The sequence below is a fragment of the Anomaloglossus baeobatrachus genome, chromosome 4 (genome assembly GCF_048569485.1).
Source record: "Anomaloglossus baeobatrachus isolate aAnoBae1 chromosome 4, aAnoBae1.hap1, whole genome shotgun sequence".
NCBI lineage: Eukaryota > Metazoa > Chordata > Amphibia > Anura > Aromobatidae > Anomaloglossus > Anomaloglossus baeobatrachus.
In genome coordinates, this window is record NC_134356.1 from 704,664,539 (window position 1) to 704,683,801 (window position 19,263).

Below are 19,263 nucleotides of genomic sequence, written 5' to 3' on the forward strand. Positions count from 1 at the left end.
TATATATATATATCACAGCTGCAGGGGGTGATACTGCTCTATCACGATATAATACCAGTATATATATATCTCACAGCTGCAGGGGGTGATACTGCTCTATCACGATATAGTACCAGTATATATCACAGCTGCAGGGGGTGATACTGCTCTATCACGATATAGTACCAGTATATATATATATATATATCACAGCTGCAGGGGGTGATACTGCTCTATCACGATATAGTACCAGTATATATATATATATATCACAGCTGCAGGGGGTGATACTGCTCTATCACGATATAGTACCAGTATATATATATATATATATCACAGCTGCAGGGGGTGATACTGCTCTATCACGATATAATACCAGTATATATATATCTCACAGCTGCAGGGGGTGATACTGCTCTATCACGATATAGTACCAGTATATATCACAGCTGCAGGGGGTGATACTGCTCTATCACGATATAGTACCAGTATATATATATATATCACAGCTGCAGGGGGTGATACTGCTCTATCACGATATAGTACCAGTATATATATATATATATATATATATATATATATCACAGCTGCAGGGGGTGATACTGCTCTATCACGATATAGTACCAGTATATATATATATATATATATATCACAGCGGCAGGGGGTGATACTGTTCTATCACGATATAGTACCAGTATATATATATATATCACAGCTGCAGGGGGTGATACTGCTGTTACGCTATGGTACTACAGCTGGACTCTGCTATCTAGTTACATATGGAGACCTCCTCTGGACTCTTCTGCAGGAGGAGGAGGATTCGCACATATCACAATATCTCCTCTGACCAGAAGCAATCACACAATGCCTATCCGCGGTGTATAAAGTGACGGCGGGATATCAGGGGAGCCGCGGCCGCCTGCACAACCGGCAATGTGAATGCGTCACAGAAGCAGACAGGTTTCTAAGATGTCACATTACATATAACAGCCAAGCGCACTACTCACACAACACGAGCTCTGCTGCATCTGTGCACACTCACCCCGCAGCATCTGTGGTCTGCGCTCACCGTGCTCCATCCGTCCGTGCACGCTCGCCGGGCTACATCCGTCCGTGCACGCTCGCCGGGCTACATCCGTCCGTGCACGCTCACCTAGCACATCTGCGAGTGCACGCTCGCCGTGCCACATCCGTCCGTGCACGCTCACCTAGCACATCTGCGAGTGCACGCTCACCAGATCATATCTGTTGGTGCACGCTCACCTAGTGCATCTGTGGGTGCATGCTCGCTGTGTCTGTGTGCACACTGTATCCCATCTGTCAGTGCATACTCAACAGGTCATATCTGTGGGTGAACCGTGCCAAGTCTGTGGGTGCACACTCGCCCTGCCACCTCTATATGTGCACACACTCGCCCTGCCGCCTCGGTCCGTGCACGCTCGCCCTGCCACGTCTATATGTGCACACGCTCGCCCTGCCGCCTCGGTCAGTGCACGCTCGCCCTGCCACGTCTATATGTGCACACGCTCGCCCTGCCGCCTCGGTCAGTGCACGCTCGCCCTGCCGCCTCGGTCAGTGCACGCTCGCCCTGCCGCCTCGGTCAGTGCACGCTCGCCCTGCCGCCTCGGTCAGTGCACGCTCGCCCTGCCGCCTCGGTCCGTGCACACGCTTGCCCTGCCGCCTCGGTCAGTGCACGCTCGCCCTGCCGCCTCGGTCCGTGCACGCTCGCCCTGCCGCCTCGGTCAGTGCACGCTCGCCCTGCCGCCTCGGTCCGTGCACACGCTCGCCCTGCCGCCTCGGTCCGTGCACACGCTCGCCCTGCCGCCTCGGTCCGTGCACACGCTCGCCCTGCCGCCTCGGTCCGTGCACACGCTCGCCCTGCCGCCTCGGTCCGTGCACACGCTCGCCCTGCCGCCTCGGTCCGTGCACACGCTCGCCCTGCCGCCTCGGTCCGTGCACACGCTCGCCCTGCCGCCTCGGTCCGTGCACACGCTCGCCCTGCCGCCTCGGTCCGTGCACACGCTCGCCCTGCCGCCTCGGTCCGTGCACACGCTCGCCCTGCCGCCTCGGTCCGTGCACACGCTCGCCCTGCCGCCTCGGTCCGTGCACACGCTCGCCCTGCCGCCTCGGTCCGTGCACACGCTCGCCCTGCCGCCTCGGTCCGTGCACACGCTCGCCCTGCCGCCTCGGTCCGTGCACACGCTCGCCCTGCCGCCTCGGTCCGTGCACACGCTCGCCCTGCCGCCTCGGTCTGTGCACACGCTCGCCCTGCAGCCTCGGTCCGTGCACGCTCGCCCTGCAGCCTCGGTCCGTGCACGCTCGCCCTGTCGCCCCGGTCCGTGCACACGCTCGCCCTGCCGCCTCGGTCAGTGCACGCTCGCCCTGCCGCCTCGGTCCGTGCACGCTCGCCCTGCCGCCTCGGTCCGTGCACGCTCGCCCTGCTGCCTCGGTCCGTGCACGCTCACACACACTCACCGGCTGTCTCTGCTTCTTTGCTTTCCTGACGTTGCTTATGAAGCGTCTCCCCATTTTTTTGGCGTACCATACAGATACAAACATCTCTCCCCCCGATCTACAGAGGAGGAGGAGGGGGCTGTGGTACCAGAGTGATGAACAGAAGGAGGAGAAAAAGACGGGACAAGAGAAAAGACGAGAGACAGGGAGGAACCGTGCGCAGCGAGAGGTAGCGGGGAGGAGGCTGGCGGAACGCTGTCACTCCACAGCACAAAGGCCGAGGACAAGGCAGGAACGCACAGTCATCTTCGTGCAGGGGGACCTCATATTGGGGTGGTCTCTGCCCCCTAATTCGTCACATTACAGAATCCAGATGGGAGGAGGAGCGAGATACAGGAATTGAGGGGGCGAGAAAAGGAGAAGAAGCAGCGCAAGGATGCGGCGTCTGCGAGATCCAGGAACATCCAGGGATGAGTGACACACAAACACCGAAAAGACAGGGATCCGCAGAATGAGGGGGAGGGGAGCAGATGACGGAGAAGGGGAGCACCTCCGATGAATGGAGAGGTGGCTGCAACCAGGCAACCGGGGGGAAGCCACTCCAAGAATGGAGGAGGAAGGCAAGCAGCAGAGGAGGAGGAGGGAGGGACCAGGCTGAGGAGAGTACCAGAGGCGAGAGGAGGATACAGGGGGGGATACGGGAGAAAGGGAAGACTGAAGGATGAAGACCGCTGGAGAGGAAGGATGGGGATATGTGGAGAGGAGGATACAGGGGGGATGCGGGAGAAAGGGAAGACTGAAGGATGAAGACCGCCGGAGAGGAAGGATGGGGATATGTGGAGAGGAGGATACAGGGGGGGATACGGGAGAAAGGGAAGACTGAAGGATGAAGACCGCCGGAGAGGAAGGATGGGGATATGTGGAGAGGAGGATACAGGGGGGGATACGGGAGAAAGGGAAGACTGAAGGATGAAGACCGCCGGAGAGGAATGATGGGGATATGTGGAGAGGAGGATACAGGGGGGGATACGGGAGAAAGAGAAGACTGAAGGATGAAGACCGCTGGAGAGGAAGGATGGGGATATGTGGAGAGGAGGATACAGGGGGGGATACGGGAGAAAGGGAAGACTGAAGGATGAAGACCGCCGGAGAGGAAGGATGGGGATATGTGGAGAGGAGGATACAGGGGGGGATACGGGAGAAAGGGAAGACTGAAGGATGAAGACCGCCGGAGAGGAAGGATGGGGATATGTGGAGAGGAGGATACAGGGGGGGATACGGGAGAAAGGGAAGACTGAAGGATGAAGACCGCCGGAGAGGAATGATGGGGATATGTGGAGAGGAGGATACAGGGGGGATGCGGGAGAAAGGGAAGACTGAAGGATGAAGACCGCTGGAGAGGAAGGATGGGGATATGTGGAGAGGAGGATACAGGGGGGGATACGGGAGAAAGGGAAGACTGAAGGATGAAGACCGCCGGAGAGGAAGGATGGGGATATGTGGAGAGGAGGATATACAGGGGGGGATACGGGAGAAAGGGAAGACTGAAGGATGAAGACCGCCGGAGAGGAAGGATGGGGATATGTGGAGAGGAGGATATACAGGGGGGGATACGGAAGAAAGGGAAGACTGAAGGATGAAGACCGCTGGAGAGGAAGGATGGGGATATGTGGAGAGGAGGATACAGGGGGGATGCGGGAGAAAGGGAAGACTGAAGGATGAAGACCGCTGGAGAGGAAGGATGGGGATATGTGGAGAGGAGGATACAGGGGGGGATACGGGAGAAAGGGAAGACTGAAGGATGAAGACCGCCGGAGAGGAAGGATGGGGATATGTGGAGAGGAGGATACAGGGGGGGATACGGGAGAAAGAGAAGACTGAAGGATGAAGACCGCTGGAGAGGAAGGATGGGGATATGTGGAGAGGAGGATACAGGGGGGGATACGGGAGAAAGGGAAGACTGAAGGATGAAGACCGCCGGAGAGGAAGGATGGGGATATGTGGAGAGGAGGATACAGGGGGGATGCGGGAGAAAGAGAAGACTGAAGGATGAAGACCGCTGGAGAGGAAGGACGGGGATATGTGGAGAGGAGGATACAGGGGGGGATACGGGAGAAAGGGAAGACTGAAGGATGAAGACCGCTGGAGAGGAAGGACGGGTATATGTGGAGAGGAGGATACAGGGGGGGTAAGGGAGAAAGGGAAGACTGAAGGATGAAGACCGCCGGAGAGGAAGGATGGGGATATGTGGAGAGGAGGATACAGGGGGGGATACGGGAGAAAGGGAAGACTGAAGGATGAAGACCGCCGGAGAGGAAGGATGGGGATATGTGGAGAGGAGGATACAGGGGGGGATACGGGAGAAAGAGAAGACTGAAGGATGAAGACCGCTGGAGAGGAAGGATGGGGATATGTGGAGAGGAGGATACAGGGGGGGATACGGGAGAAAGGGAAGACTGAAGGATGAAGACCGCCGGAGAGGAAGGATGGGGATATGTGGAGAGGAGGATACAGGGGGGATGCGGGAGAAAGGGAAGACTGAAGGATGAAGACCGCCGGAGAGGAAGGATGGGGATATGTGGAGAGGAGGATACAGGGGGGGATACGGGAGAAAGAGAAGACTGAAGGATGAAGACCGCTGGAGAGGAAGGATGGGGATATGTGGAGAGGAGGATACAGGGGGGGATACGGGAGAAAGGGAAGACTGAAGGATGAAGACCGCCGGAGAGGAATGATGGGGATATGTGGAGAGGAGGATACAGGGGGGGATACGGGAGAAAGAGAAGACTGAAGGATGAAGACCGCTGGAGAGGAAGGACGGGGATATGTGGAGAGGAGGATACAGGGGGGGATACGGGAGAAAGGGAAGACTGAAGGATGAAGACCGCTGGAGAGGAAGGACGGGTATATGTGGAGAGGAGGATACAGGGGGGGTAAGGGAGAAAGGGAAGACTGAAGGATGAAGACCGCTGGAGAGGAAGGATGGGGATATGTGGAGAGGAGGATACAGGGGGGGATACGGGAGAAAGGGAAGACTGAAGGATGAAGACCGCTGGAGAGGAAGGACGGGTATATGTGGAGAGGAGGATACAGGGGGGGTAAGGGAGAAAGGGAAGACTGAAGGATGAAGACCGCCGGAGAGGAAGGATGGGGATATGTGGAGAGGAGGATACAGGGGGGGATACGGGAGAAAGGGAAGACTGAAGGATGAAGACCGCTGGAGAGGAAGGACGGGTATATGTGGAGAGGAGGATACAGGGGGGGATACGGGAGAAAGGGAAGACTGAAGGATGAAGACCGCTGGAGAGGAAGGATGGGGATATGTGGAGAGGAGGATACAGGGGGGGATACGGGAGAAAGGGAAGACTGAAGGATGAAGACCGCTGGAGAGGAAGGATGGGGATATGTGGAGAGGAGGATACAGGGGGGATACGGGAGAAAGGGAAGACTGAAGGATGAAGACCGCTGGAGAGGAAGGACGGGGATATGTGGAGAGGAGGATACAGGGGGGGATACGGGAGAAAAGGAAGACTGAAGGATGAAGACCGCTGGAGAGGAAGGATGGGGATATGTGGAGAGGAGGATACAGGGGGGGATACGGGAGAAAGGGAAGACTGAAGGATGAAGACCGCTGGAGAGGAAGGATGGGGATATGTGGAGAGGAGGATACAGGGGGGGATACGGGAGAAAGGGAAGACTGAAGGATGAAGACCGCTGGAGAGGAAGGATGGGGATATGTGGAGAGGAGGATACAGGGGGGGATACGGGAGAAACGGAAGACTGAAGGATGAAGACAGCCGGAGAGGAAGGATGGGGATATGTGGAGAGGAGGATACAGGGGGGGATACGGGAGAAAGGGAAGACTGAAGGATGAAGACAGCCGGAGAGGAAGGATGGGGATATGTGGAGAGGAGGATACAGGGGGGGTACGGGAGAAAGGGAAGACTGAAGGATGAAGACAGCCGGAGAGGATGAGAACGACGGGGATATGAGGAGAGGAGGATACAGGGGGGAGGATACGGGAGAAAGGGAAGACTGAAGGATGAAGACCGCTGGAGAGGATGAGAACGACGGGTATATATGGAGAGGAGGATACAGGGGGGGGATACGGGAGAAAGGGAAGACTGAAGGATGAAGACCGCTGGAGAGGAAGGATGGGGATATGTGGAGAGGAGGATACAGGGGGGGGTACGGGAGAAAGGGAAGACTGAAGGATGAAGACCGCTGGAGAGGAAGGATGGGGATATGTGGAGAGGAGGATACAGGGGGGGATACGGGAGACAGGGAAGACTGAAGGATGAAGACCGCCGGAGAGGAAGGATGGGGATATGTGGAGAGGAGGATACAGGGGGGGATACGGGAGAAAGAGAAGACTGAAGGATGAAGACCGCTGGAGAGGAAGGATGGGGATATGTGGAGAGGAGGATACAGGGGGGGATACGGGAGAAAGGGAAGACTGAAGGATGAAGACCGCCGGAGAGGAAGGATGGGGATATGTGGAGAGGAGGATACAGGGGGGATGCGGGAGAAAGGGAAGACTGAAGGATGAAGACCGCCGGAGAGGAAGGATGGGGATATGTGGAGAGGAGGATACAGGGGGGGATACGGGAGAAAGAGAAGACTGAAGGATGAAGACCGCTGGAGAGGAAGGATGGGGATATGTGGAGAGGAGGATACAGGGGGGGATACGGGAGAAAGGGAAGACTGAAGGATGAAGACCGCCGGAGAGGAATGATGGGGATATGTGGAGAGGAGGATACAGGGGGGGATACGGGAGAAAGAGAAGACTGAAGGATGAAGACCGCTGGAGAGGAAGGACGGGGATATGTGGAGAGGAGGATACAGGGGGGGATACGGGAGAAAGGGAAGACTGAAGGATGAAGACCGCTGGAGAGGAAGGACGGGTATATGTGGAGAGGAGGATACAGGGGGGGTAAGGGAGAAAGGGAAGACTGAAGGATGAAGACCGCTGGAGAGGAAGGATGGGGATGTGTGGAGAGGAGGATACAGGGGGGGATACGGGAGAAAGGGAAGACTGAAAGATGAAGACCGCTGGAGAGGAAGGACGGGTATATGTGGAGAGGAGGATACAGGGGGGGTAAGGGAGAAAGGGAAGACTGAAGGATGAAGACCGCCGGAGAGGAAGGATGGGGATATGTGGAGAGGAGGATACAGGGGGGGATACGGGAGAAAGGGAAGACTGAAGGATGAAGACCGCTGGAGAGGAAGGACGGGTATATGTGGAGAGGAGGATACAGGGGGGGATACGGGAGAAAGGGAAGACTGAAGGATGAAGACCGCTGGAGAGGAAGGATGGGGATATGTGGAGAGGAGGATACAGGGGGGGATACGGGAGAAAGGGAAGACTGAAGGATGAAGACCGCTGGAGAGGAAGGATGGGGATATGTGGAGAGGAGGATACAGGGGGGGATACGGGAGAAAGGGAAGACTGAAGGATGAAGACCGCTGGAGAGGAAGGACGGGGATATGTGGAGAGGAGGATACAGGGGGGGATACGGGAGAAAAGGAAGACTGAAGGATGAAGACCGCTGGAGAGGAAGGATGGGGATATGTGGAGAGGAGGATACAGGGGGGGATACGGGAGAAAGGGAAGACTGAAGGATGAAGACCGCTGGAGAGGAAGGATGGGGATATGTGGAGAGGAGGATACAGGGGGGGATACGGGAGAAAGGGAAGACTGAAGGATGAAGACCGCTGGAGAGGAAGGATGGGGATATGTGGAGAGGAGGATACAGGGGGGGATACGGGAGAAACGGAAGACTGAAGGATGAAGACAGCCGGAGAGGAAGGATGGGGATATGTGGAGAGGAGGATACAGGGGGGGATACGGGAGAAAGGGAAGACTGAAGGATGAAGACAGCCGGAGAGGAAGGATGGGGATATGTGGAGAGGAGGATACAGGGGGGGTACGGGAGAAAGGGAAGACTGAAGGATGAAGACAGCCGGAGAGGATGAGAACGACGGGGATATGAGGAGAGGAGGATACAGGGGGGGGGATACGGGAGAAAGGGAAGACTGAAGGATGAAGACCGCTGGAGAGGATGAGAACGACGGGTATATATGGAGAGGAGGATACAGGGGGGGATACGGGAGAAAGGGAAGACTGAAGGATGAAGACCGCTGGAGAGGAAGGATGGGGATATGTGGAGAGGAGGATACAGGGGGGGGTACGGGAGAAAGGGAAGACTGAAGGATGAAGACCGCTGGAGAGGAAGGATGGGGATATGAGGAGAGGAGGATACAGGGGGGGTACGGGAGAAAGGGAAGACTGAAGGATGAAGACCGCTGGAGAGGAAGGATGGGGATATGTGGAGAGGAGGATACGGGGGGGATACGGGAGAAAGGGAAGACTGAAGGATGAAGACAGCCGGAGAGGATGAGAGCGACGGGGATATGTGGAGAGGAGGATACAGGGGGGGATACGGGAGAAAGGGAAGACTGAAGGATGAAGACCGCTGGAGAGGAAGGATGGGGATATGTGGAGAGGAGGATACAGGGGGGGTACGGGAGAAAGGGAAGACTGAAGGATGAAGACCACTGGAGAGGAAGGATGGGGATATGTGGAGAGGAGGATACAGGGGGGGGTACGGGAGAAAGGGAAGACTGAAGGATGAAGACAGCCGGAGAGGAAGGATGGGGATATGTGGAGAGGAGGATACAGGGGGGATACGGGAGAAAGGGAAGACTGAAGGATGAAGACCGCTGGAGAGGAAGGTTGGGGATATGTGGAGAGGAGGATACAGGGGGGGATACGGGAGAAAGGGAAGACTGAAGGATAAAGACCGCTGGAGAGGAAGGATGGGGATATGTGGAGAGGAGGATACAGGGGGGGGTACGGGAGAAAGGGAAGACTGAAGGATGAAGAACGCTGGAGAGGAAGGATGGGGATATGTGGAGAGGAGGGTACAGGGGGGGATACGGGAGAAAGGGAACACTGAAGGATGAAAACCGCAGGAGAGGAAGGATGGGGATATGTGGAGAGGAGGATACAGGGGGATACGGGAGAAAGGGAAGACTGAAGGATGAAGACAGCCGGAGAGGAAGGAAGGGGATATGTGGAGAGGAGGATACAGGGGGGGGATACGGGAGAAAGGGAAGACTGAAGGATGAAGACCGCTGGAGAGGATGAGAGCGACGGGTATATGTGGAGAGGAGGATACAGGGGGGGATACGGGAGAAAGGGAAGACTGAAGGATGAAGACAGCCGGAGAGGAAGGATGGGGATATGAGGAGAGGAGGATACAGGGGGGGATACGGGAGAAAGGGAAGACAGAGGGATGAAGACAGCCGGAGAGGGAAGGATGGGGATATGAGGAGAGGAGGATACAGGGGGGGATACGGGAGAAAGGGAAGACTGAAGGATGAAGACAGCCGGAGAGGAAGGATGGGGATATGAGGAGAGGAGGATACAGGGGGGGATACGGGAGAAAGGGAAGACAGAAGGATGAAGACAGCCGGAGAGGATGAGAACGACGGGGATATGAGGATAGGAGGATACAGGGGGGGATACGGGAGAAAGGGAAGACTGAAGGATAAAGACAGCCGGACAGGATGAGAGCGACGGGGATATGAGGAGAGGAGGATACAGGGGGGGATACGGGAGAAAGGGAAGACTGAAGGATGAAGACAGCCGGAGAGGATGAGAACGACGAGTATATGTGGAGAGGAGGATACAGGGGGGGATACGGGAGAAAGGGAAGACTGAAGGAGAGGATGAGAGCGACGGGGATATGTGGAGAGGAGGATACAGGGGGAGATACGGGAGAAAGGGAAGACTGAAGGATAAAGACCGCTGGAGAGGAAGGATGGGGATATGTGGAGAGGAGGATACAGGGGGGGGGTACGGGAGAAAGGGAAGACTGAAGGATGAAGAACGCTGGAGAGGAAGGATGGGGATATGTGGAGAGGAGGGTACAGGGGGGGATACGGGAGAAAGGGAACACTGAAGCATGAAAACCGCTGGAGAGGAAGGATGGGGATATGTGGAGAGGAGGATACAGGGGGGTACGGGAGAAAGGGAAGACTGAAGGATGAAGACAGCCGGAGAGGAAGGATGGGGATATGTGGAGAGGAGGATACAGGGGGGGGATACGGGAGAAAGGGAAGACTGAAGGATGAAGACCGCTGGAGAGGATGAGAGCGACGGGTATATGTGGAGAGGAGGATACAGGGGGGGATACGGGAGAAAGGGAAGACTGAAGGATGAAGACAGCCGGAGAGGAAGGATGGGGATATGAGGAGAGGAGGATACAGGGGGGGATACGGGAGAAAGGGAAGACAGAAGGATGAAGACAGCCGGAGAGGAAGGATGGGGATATGAGGAGAGGAGGATACAGGGGGGGATACGGGAGAAAGGGAAGACTGAAGGATGAAGACCGCTGGAGAGGAAGGATGGGGATATGTGGAGAGGAGGATACAGGGGGGGGTACGGTAGAAAGGGAAGACTGAAGGATGAAGACAGTCGGAGAGGAAGGATGGGGATATGTGGAGAGGAGGATACAGGGGGGGGATACGGGAGTAAGGGAAGACTGAAGGATAAAGACAGCCGGAGAAGATGAGAGCGACGGGTATATGTGGAGAGGAGGATACAGGGGGGGATACGGGAGAAAGGGAAGACTGAAGGATAAAGACAGCCGGAGAAGATGAGAGCGACGGGTATATGAGGAGAGGAGGATACAGGGGGGGATACGGGAGAAAGGGAAGACTGAAGGATGAAGACAGCCGGAGAGGATGAGAGCGACGGGTATATGTGGAGAGGAGGATACAGGGGGGGGATACGGGAGAAAGGGAAGACTGAAGGATGAAGACCGCTGGAGAGGATGAGAACGACGGGTATATGTGGAGAGGAGGATACAGGGGGGGGGGATACGGGAGAAAGGGAAGACTGAAGGATGAAGACAGCCGGAGAGGAAGGATGGGGATATGTGGAGAGGAGGATACAGGGGGGGATACGGGAGAAAGGGAAGACTGAAGGATGAAGACCGCTGGAGAGGAAGGATGGGGATATGAGGAGAGGAGGATACAGGGGGGGGTACGGGAGAAAGGGAAGACTGAAGGATGAAGACCGCTGGAGAGGAAGGATGGGGATATGTGGAGAGGAGGATACAGGGGGGATACGGGAGAAAGGGAAGACTGAAGGATGAAGACAGCCGGAGAGGATGAGAGCGACGGGGATATGTGGAGAGGAGGATACAGGGGGGGATACGGGAGAAAGGGAAGACTGAAGGATGAAGACCGCTGGAGAGGAAGGATGGGGATATGTGGAGAGGAGGATACAGGGGGGGGTACGGGAGAAAGGGAAGACTGAAGGATGAAAACCGCTGGAGAGGAAGGATGGGGATATGTGGAGAGGAGGATACAGGGGGATACGGGAGAAAGGGAAGACTGAAGGATGAAGACAGCCGGAGAGGAAGGAAGGGGATATGTGGAGAGGAGGATACAGGGGGGGGATACGGGAGAAAGGGAAGACTGAAGGATGAAGACCGCTGGAGAGGAAGGATGGGGATATGTGGAGAGGAGGATACAGGGGGATACGGGAGAAAGGGAAGACTGAAGGAGAAGACAGCCGGAGAGGAAGGATGGGGATATGTGGAGAGGAGGATACAGGGGGGGATACGGGAGAAAGGGAAGACAGAAGGATGAAGACAGCCGGAGAGGAAGGATGGGGATATGAGGATAGGAGGATACAGGGGGGGATACGGGAGAAAGGGAAGACTTAAGGATGAAGACAGCCGGAGAGGATGAGAACGACGGGTATATGTGGAGAGGAGGATACAGGGGGGGATACGGGAGAAAGGGAAGACTTAAGGATGAAGACAGCCGGAGAGGATGAGAACGACGGGTATATGTGGAGAGGAAGATACAGGGGGGGATACGGGAGAAAGGGAAGACTGAAGGATGAAGACCGCTGGAGAGGATGAGAACGACGGGTATATGTGGAGAGGAGGATACAGGGGGGGGATACGGGAGAAAGGAAAGACTGAAGGATGAAGACAGCCGGAGAGGAAGGATCGGGATATGTGGAGAGGAGGATACAGGGGGGGATACGGGAGAAAGGGAAGACTGAAGGATGAAGACCGCTGGAGAGGAAGGATGGGGATATGAGGAGAGGAGGATACAGGGGGGGGTACGGGAGAAAGGGAAGACTGAAGGATGAAGACCGCTGGAGAGGAAGGATGGGGATATGTGGAGAGGAGGATACAGGGGGGGATACGGGAGAAAGGGAAGACTGAAGGATGAAGACCGCTGGAGAGGAAGGATGGGGATATGTGGAGAGGAGGATACAGGGGGGGATACGGGAGAAAGGGAAGACAGAAGGATGAAGACAGCCGGAGAGGAAGGATGGGGATATGATGATAGGAGGATACAGGGGGGGATACGGGAGAAAGGGAAGACTGAAGGATGAAGACAGCCGGAGAGGATGAGAACGACGGGTATATGTGGAGAGGAGGATACAGGGGGGGATACGGGAGAAAGGGAAGACTGAAGGATGAAGACCGCTGGAGAGGATGAGAACGACGGGTATATGTGGAGAGGAGGATACAGGGGGGGATACGGGAGAAAGGGAAGACTGAAGGATGAAGACAGCCGGAGAGGAAGGATGGGGATATGTGGAGAGGAGGATACAGGGGGGGATACGGGAGAAAGGGAAGACTGAAGGATGAAGACCGCTGGAGAGGAAGGATGGGGATATGAGGAGAGGAGGATACAGGGGGGGGTACGGGAGAAAGGGAAGACTGAAGGATGAAGACCGCTGGAGAGGAAGGATGGGGATATGTGGAGAGGAGGATACAGGGGGGGATACGGGAGAAAGGGAAGACTGAAGGATGAAGACCGCTGGAGAGGAAGGATGGGGATATGAGGAGAGGAGGATACAGGGGGGGGTACGGGAGAAAGGGAAGACTGAAGGATGAAGACCGCTGGAGAGGAAGGATGGGGATATGTGGAGAGGAGGATACAGGGGGGGATACGGGAGAAAGGGAAGACTGAAGGATGAAGACAGCCGGAGAGGATAAGAGCGACGGGGATATGAGGAGAGGAGGATACAGGGGGGATACGGGAGAAAGGGAAGACTGAAGGATGAAGACAGCCGGAGAGGATGAGAACGACGGGTATATGTGGAGAGGAGGATACAGGGGGGGATACGGAAGAAAGGGAAGACTGAAGGATGAAGACAGTCGGAGAGGATGAGAGCGACGGGGATATGTGGAGAGGAGGATACAGGGGGAGATACGGGAGAAAGGGAAGACTGAAGGATGAAGACCGCTGGAGAGGAAGGATGGGGATATGTGGAGAGGAGGATATACAGGGGGGGGGTACGGTAGAAAGGGAAGACTGAAGGATGAAGACAGCCGGAGAGGAAGGATGGGGATATGTGGAGAGGAGGGTACAGGGGGGGGATACGGGAGAAAGGGAACACTGAAGGATGAAGACAGCCGGAGAGGAAGGATGGGGATATGTGGAGAGGAGGATACAGGGGGGGGATACGGGAGAAAAGGGAAGACTGAAGGATGAAGACCGCTGGAGAGGATGAGAGCGACGGGTATATGTGGAGAGGAGGATACAGGGGGGGATACGGGAGAAAGGGAAGACAGAAGGATGAAGACAGCCGGAGAGGAAGGATGGGGATATGAGGAGAGGAGGATACAGGGGGGGATACGGGAGAAAGGGAAGACTGAAGGATAAAGACAGCCGGAGAGGAAGGATGGGGATATGTGGAGAGGAGGATACAGGGGGGGGTACGGGAGAAAGGGAAGACTGAAGGATGAAGACAGCGGGAGAGGATGAGAGCGACGGGTATATGTGGAGAGGAGGATACAGGGGGGGATACGGGAGAAAGGGAAGACTGAAGGATGAAGACCGCTGGAGAGGAAGGATGGGGATATGAGGAGAGGAGGATACAGGGGGGGGTACGGGAGAAAGGGAAGACTGAAGGATGAAGACAGCGGGAGAGGATGAGAGCGACGGGTATATGTGGAGAGGAGGATACAGGGGGGGATACGGGAGAAAGGGAAGACTGAAGGATGAAGACCGCTGGAGAGGAAGGATGGGGATATGAGGAGAGGAGGATACAGGGGGGGGTACGGGAGAAAGGGAAGACTGAAGGATGAAGACCGCTGGAGAGGAAGGATGGGGATATGTGGAGAGGAGGATACAGGGGGGGGATACGGGAGAAAGGGAAGACTGAAGGATGAAGACCGCTGGAGAGGAAGGATGGGGATATGAGGAGAGGAGGATACAGGGGGGGTACGGGAGAAAGGGAAGACTGAAGGATGAAGACCGCTGGAGAGGAAGGATGGGGATATGTGGAGAGGAGGATACAGGGGGGGATACGGGAGAAAGGGAAGACTGAAGGATGAAGACAGCCGGAGAGGATGAGAGCGACGGGGATATGAGGAGAGGAGGATACAGGGGGGATACGGGAGGAAGGGAAGACTGAAGGATGAAGACAGCCGGAGAGGATGAGAACGACGGGTATATGTGGAGAGGAGGATACAGGTGGGGATACGGAAGAAAGGGAAGACTGAAGGATGAAGACAGTCGGAGAGGATGAGAGCGACGGGGATATGTGGAGAGGAGGATACAGGGGGAGATACGGGAGAAAGGGAAGACTGAAGGATGAAGACCGCTGGAGAGGAAGGATGGGGATATGTGGAGAGGAGGATATACAGGGGGGGGTACGGTAGAAAGGGAAGACTGAAGGATGAAGACAGTCGGAGAAGATGAAAGCGACGGGTATATGTGGAGAGGAGGATACAGGGGGGATACGGGAGAAAGGGAAGACTGAAGGATGAAGACCGCTGGAGAGGAAGGATGGGGATATGTGGAGAGGAGGATACAGGGGGGGGGGGGGATACGGGAGAAAGGGAAGACTGAAGGATGAAGAACGCTGGAGAGGAAGGATGGGGATATGTGGAGAGGAGGGTACAGGGGGGGATACGGGAGAAAGGGAACACTGAAGGATGAAGACAGCCGGAGAGGAAGGATGGGGATATGTGGAGAGGAGGATACAGGGGGGGATACGGGAGAAAGGGAAGACTGAAGGATGAAGACAGCCGGAGAGGAAGGATGGGGATATGTGGAGAGGAGGATACAGGGGGGGGTACGGGAGAAAGGGAAGACTGAAGGATAAAAGACAGCCGGAGAAGATGAGAGCGACGGGTATATGTGGAGAGGAGGATACAGGGGGGGATACGGGAGAAAGGGAAGACTGAAGGATAAAGACAGCCGGAGAGGAAGGATGGGGATATGAGGAGAGGAGGATACAGGGGGGGAAACGGGAGAAAGGGAAGACTGAAGGATGAAGACAGCTGGAGAGGATGAGAGCGACGGGTATATGTGGAGAGGAGGATACAGGGGGGGTACGGGAGAAAGGGAAGACTGAAGGATGAAGACAGCTGGAGAGGATGAGAGCGACGGGGATATGTGGAGAGGAGGATACGGGGGGGGGATACGGGAGAAAGGGAAGACTGAAGGATGAAGACCGCTGGAGAGGAAGGATGGGGATATGTGGAGAGGAGGATACGGGGGGGTACGGGAGAAAGGGAAGACTGAAGGATGAAGACAGCTGGAGAGGAAGGATGGTGATATGTGGAGAGGAGGATACAGGGGGGGATACGGGAGAAAGGGAAGACTGAAGGATGAAGACCGCTGGAGAGGATGAGAGCGACGGGGATATGTGGAGAGGAGGATACAGGGAAGGGGATACGGGAGAAAGGGAAGACTGAAGGATGAAGACCGCTGGAGAGGAAGGATGGGGATATGTGGAGAGGAGGATACAGGGGGGGGGGGTACGGGAGAAAGGGAGGACTGAAGGATGAAGACAGCCGGAGAGGAGGAGAGCGACGGGGATATGTGGAGAGGAGGATACAGGGGGGGATACGGGAGAAAGGGAAGACTGAAGGATGAAGACAGCTGGAGAGGAGGGGAGCGACTGGGATATGTGGAGAGGAGGATACAGGGGGGGGGGGGATACAAGAGAAAGGGAAGACTGAAGGATGAAGAAAGCCGGAGAGGAAGGATGGGGATACTGGGGAGGATACGGGGGGGGGGTACGGGAGAAAGGGAAGACTGAAGGATGAAGACAGCTGGAGAGGAAGGATGGGGATATGTGGAGAGGAGGATACAGGGGGGGATACGGGAGAAAGGGAAGACTGAAGGATGAAGACCGCTGGAGAGGAGGATACAGGGGGGTACGGGAGAAAGGGAAGACTGAAGGATGAAGACAGCCGGAGAGGAAGGATGGGGATATGAGGATAGGAGGATACAGGGGGGGATACGGGAGAAAGGGAAGACTGAAGGATGAAGACAGCCGGAGAGGAAGGATGGGGATATGAGGAGAGGAGGATACAGGGGGGGATAAGGGAGAAAGGGAAGACAGAAGGATGAAGACAGCCGGAGAGGAAGGATGGGGATATGAGGATAGGAGGATACAGGGGGGGATACGAGAGAAAGGGAAGACTGAAGGATAAAGACAGCCGGACAGGATGAGAGCGACGGGGATAAGTGGAGAGGAGGATACAGGGGGGGATACGGGAGAAAGGGAAGACTGAAGGATAAAGACAGCCGGAGAGGATGAGAACGACGGGTATATGTGGAGAGGAGGATACAGGGGGGGATACAGTAGAAAGGGAAGACTGAAGGATGAAGACAGTCGGAGAGGAAGGATGGGGATATGTGGAGAGGAGGATACAGGGGGGGATACGGGAGAAAAGGAAGACTGAAGGATAAAGACAGCCGGAGAAGATGAGAGCGACGGGTATATGTGGAGAGGAGGATACAGGGGGGGATACGGGAGAAAGGGAAGACTGAAGGATAAAGACAGCCGGAGAAGATGAGAGCGACGGGTATATGAGGAGAGGAGGATACAGGGGGGGATACGGGAGAAAGGGAAGACTGAAGGATGAAGACAGCCGGAGAGGATGAGAGCGACGGGTATATGTGGAGAGGAGGATACAGGGGGTGATACGGGAGAAAGGGAAGACTGAAGGATAAAGACAGCCGGAGAGGAAGGATGGGGATATGTGGAGAGGAGGATACAGGGGGGGGTACGGGAGAAAGGGAAGACTGAAGGATGAAGACAGCCGGAGAGGATGAGAGCGACGGGTATATGTGGAGAGGAGGATACAGGGGGGGGAAACGGGAGAAAGGGAAGACTGAAGGATAAAGACAGCCGGAGAGGAAGGATGGGGATATGTGGAGAGGAGGATACAGGGGGGGGTACGGGAGAAAGGGAAGACTGAAGGATAAAGACAGCCGGAGAGGATGAGAGCGACGGGTATATGTGGAGAGGAGGATACAGGGGGGGATACGGGAGAAAGGGAAGACTGAAGGATGAAGACAGCTGGAGAGGATGAGAGCGACGGGTATATGTGGAGAGGAGGATACAGGGGGGGATACGGGAGAAAGGGAAGACTGAAGGATGAAGACAGCTGGAGAGCAAGGATGGGGATATGTGGAGAGGAGGAAACAGGGGGGAATACGGGAGAAAGGGAAGACTGAAGGATGAAGACAGCCGGAGAGGAAGGATGGGGATATGAGGAGAGGAGGATACAGGGGGGGATACGGGAGAAAGGGAAGACTGAAGGATGAAGACAGCTGGAGAGGATGAGAGCGACGGGTATATGTGGAGAGGAGGATACAGGGGGGGTACGGGAGAAAGGGAAGACTGAAGGATGAAGACAGCTGGAGAGGATGAGAGCGACGGGGATATGTGGAGAGGAGGATACGGGGGGGGGGATACGGGAGAAAGGGAAGACTGAAGGATGAAGACCGCTGGAGAGGAAGGATGGGGATATGTGGAGAGGAGGATACGGGGGGGTACGGGAGAAAGGGAAGACTGAAGGATGAAGACAGCTGGAGAGGAAGGATGGTGATATGTGGAGAGGAGGATACAGGGGGGGATACGGGAGAAAGGGAAGACTGAAGGATGAAGACCGCTGGAGAGGAAGGATGGGGATATGTGGAGAGGAGGATACAGGGGGGGGGGGGGTACGGGAGAAAGGGAGGACTGAAGGATGAAGACAGCCGGAGAGGAGGAGAGCGACGGGGATATGTGGAGAGGAGGATACAGGGGGGGGATACGGGAGAAAGGGAAGACTGAAGGATGAAGACAGCTGGAGAGGAGGGGAGCGACTGGGATATGTGGAGAGGAGGATACAGGGGGGGGGGGGATACAAGAGAAAGGGAAGACTGAAGGATGAAGAAAGCCGGAGAGGAAGGATGGGGATACTGGGGAGGATACAGGGGGGGGTACGGGAGAAAGGGAAGACTGAAGGATGAAGACAGCTGGAGAGGAAGGATGGGGATATGTGGAGAGGAGGATACAGGGGGGGATACGGGAGAAAGGGAAGACTGAAGGATGAAGACCGCTGGAGAGGAGGATACAGGGGGGTACGGGAGAAAGGGAAGACTGAAGGATGAAGACAGCCGGAGAGGAAGGATGGGGATATGAGGATAGGAGGATACAGGGGGGGATACGGGAGAAAGGGAAGACTGAAGGATGAAGACAGCCGGAGAGGAAGGATGGGGATATGAGGAGAGGAGGATACAGGGGGGGATACGGGAGAAAGGGAAGACAGAAGGATGAAGACAGCCGGAGAGGAAGGATGGGGATATGAGGATAGGAGGATACAGGGGGGGATACGAGAGAAAGGGAAGACTGAAGGATAAAGACAGCCGGACAGGATGAGAGCGACGGGGATAAGTGGAGAGGAGGATACAGGGGGGGGATACGGGAGAAAGGGAAGACTGAAGGATAAAGACAGCCGGACAGGATGAGAGCGACGGGGATATGAGGAGAGGAGGATA

General features: G+C 55.9%; 1 protein-coding gene across 3 annotated transcripts in view; it reads right to left on the reverse strand.

The window, feature by feature from the left end:
* Positions 1 to 19,263, reverse strand: part of DLG4 (discs large MAGUK scaffold protein 4) — a 178,137-nt gene that overhangs the window by 106,656 nt on the left and 52,218 nt on the right. The window contains exon 1 of one of the 3 annotated variants that reach the window (XM_075346765.1): positions 2,455 to 2,960. The exons of 1 other annotated variant lie outside the window; for it this stretch is intronic. In XM_075346765.1, the coding sequence (XP_075202880.1) occupies positions 2,455 to 2,538 (84 nt within the window). In that variant the 5' untranslated portion in view covers positions 2,539 to 2,960. Of the gene's footprint in view, positions 1 to 1,021; positions 1,045 to 2,454; positions 2,961 to 19,263 lie in introns of those variants that run through there. One more of the 3 variants, XM_075346766.1, reaches the window with a different exon arrangement.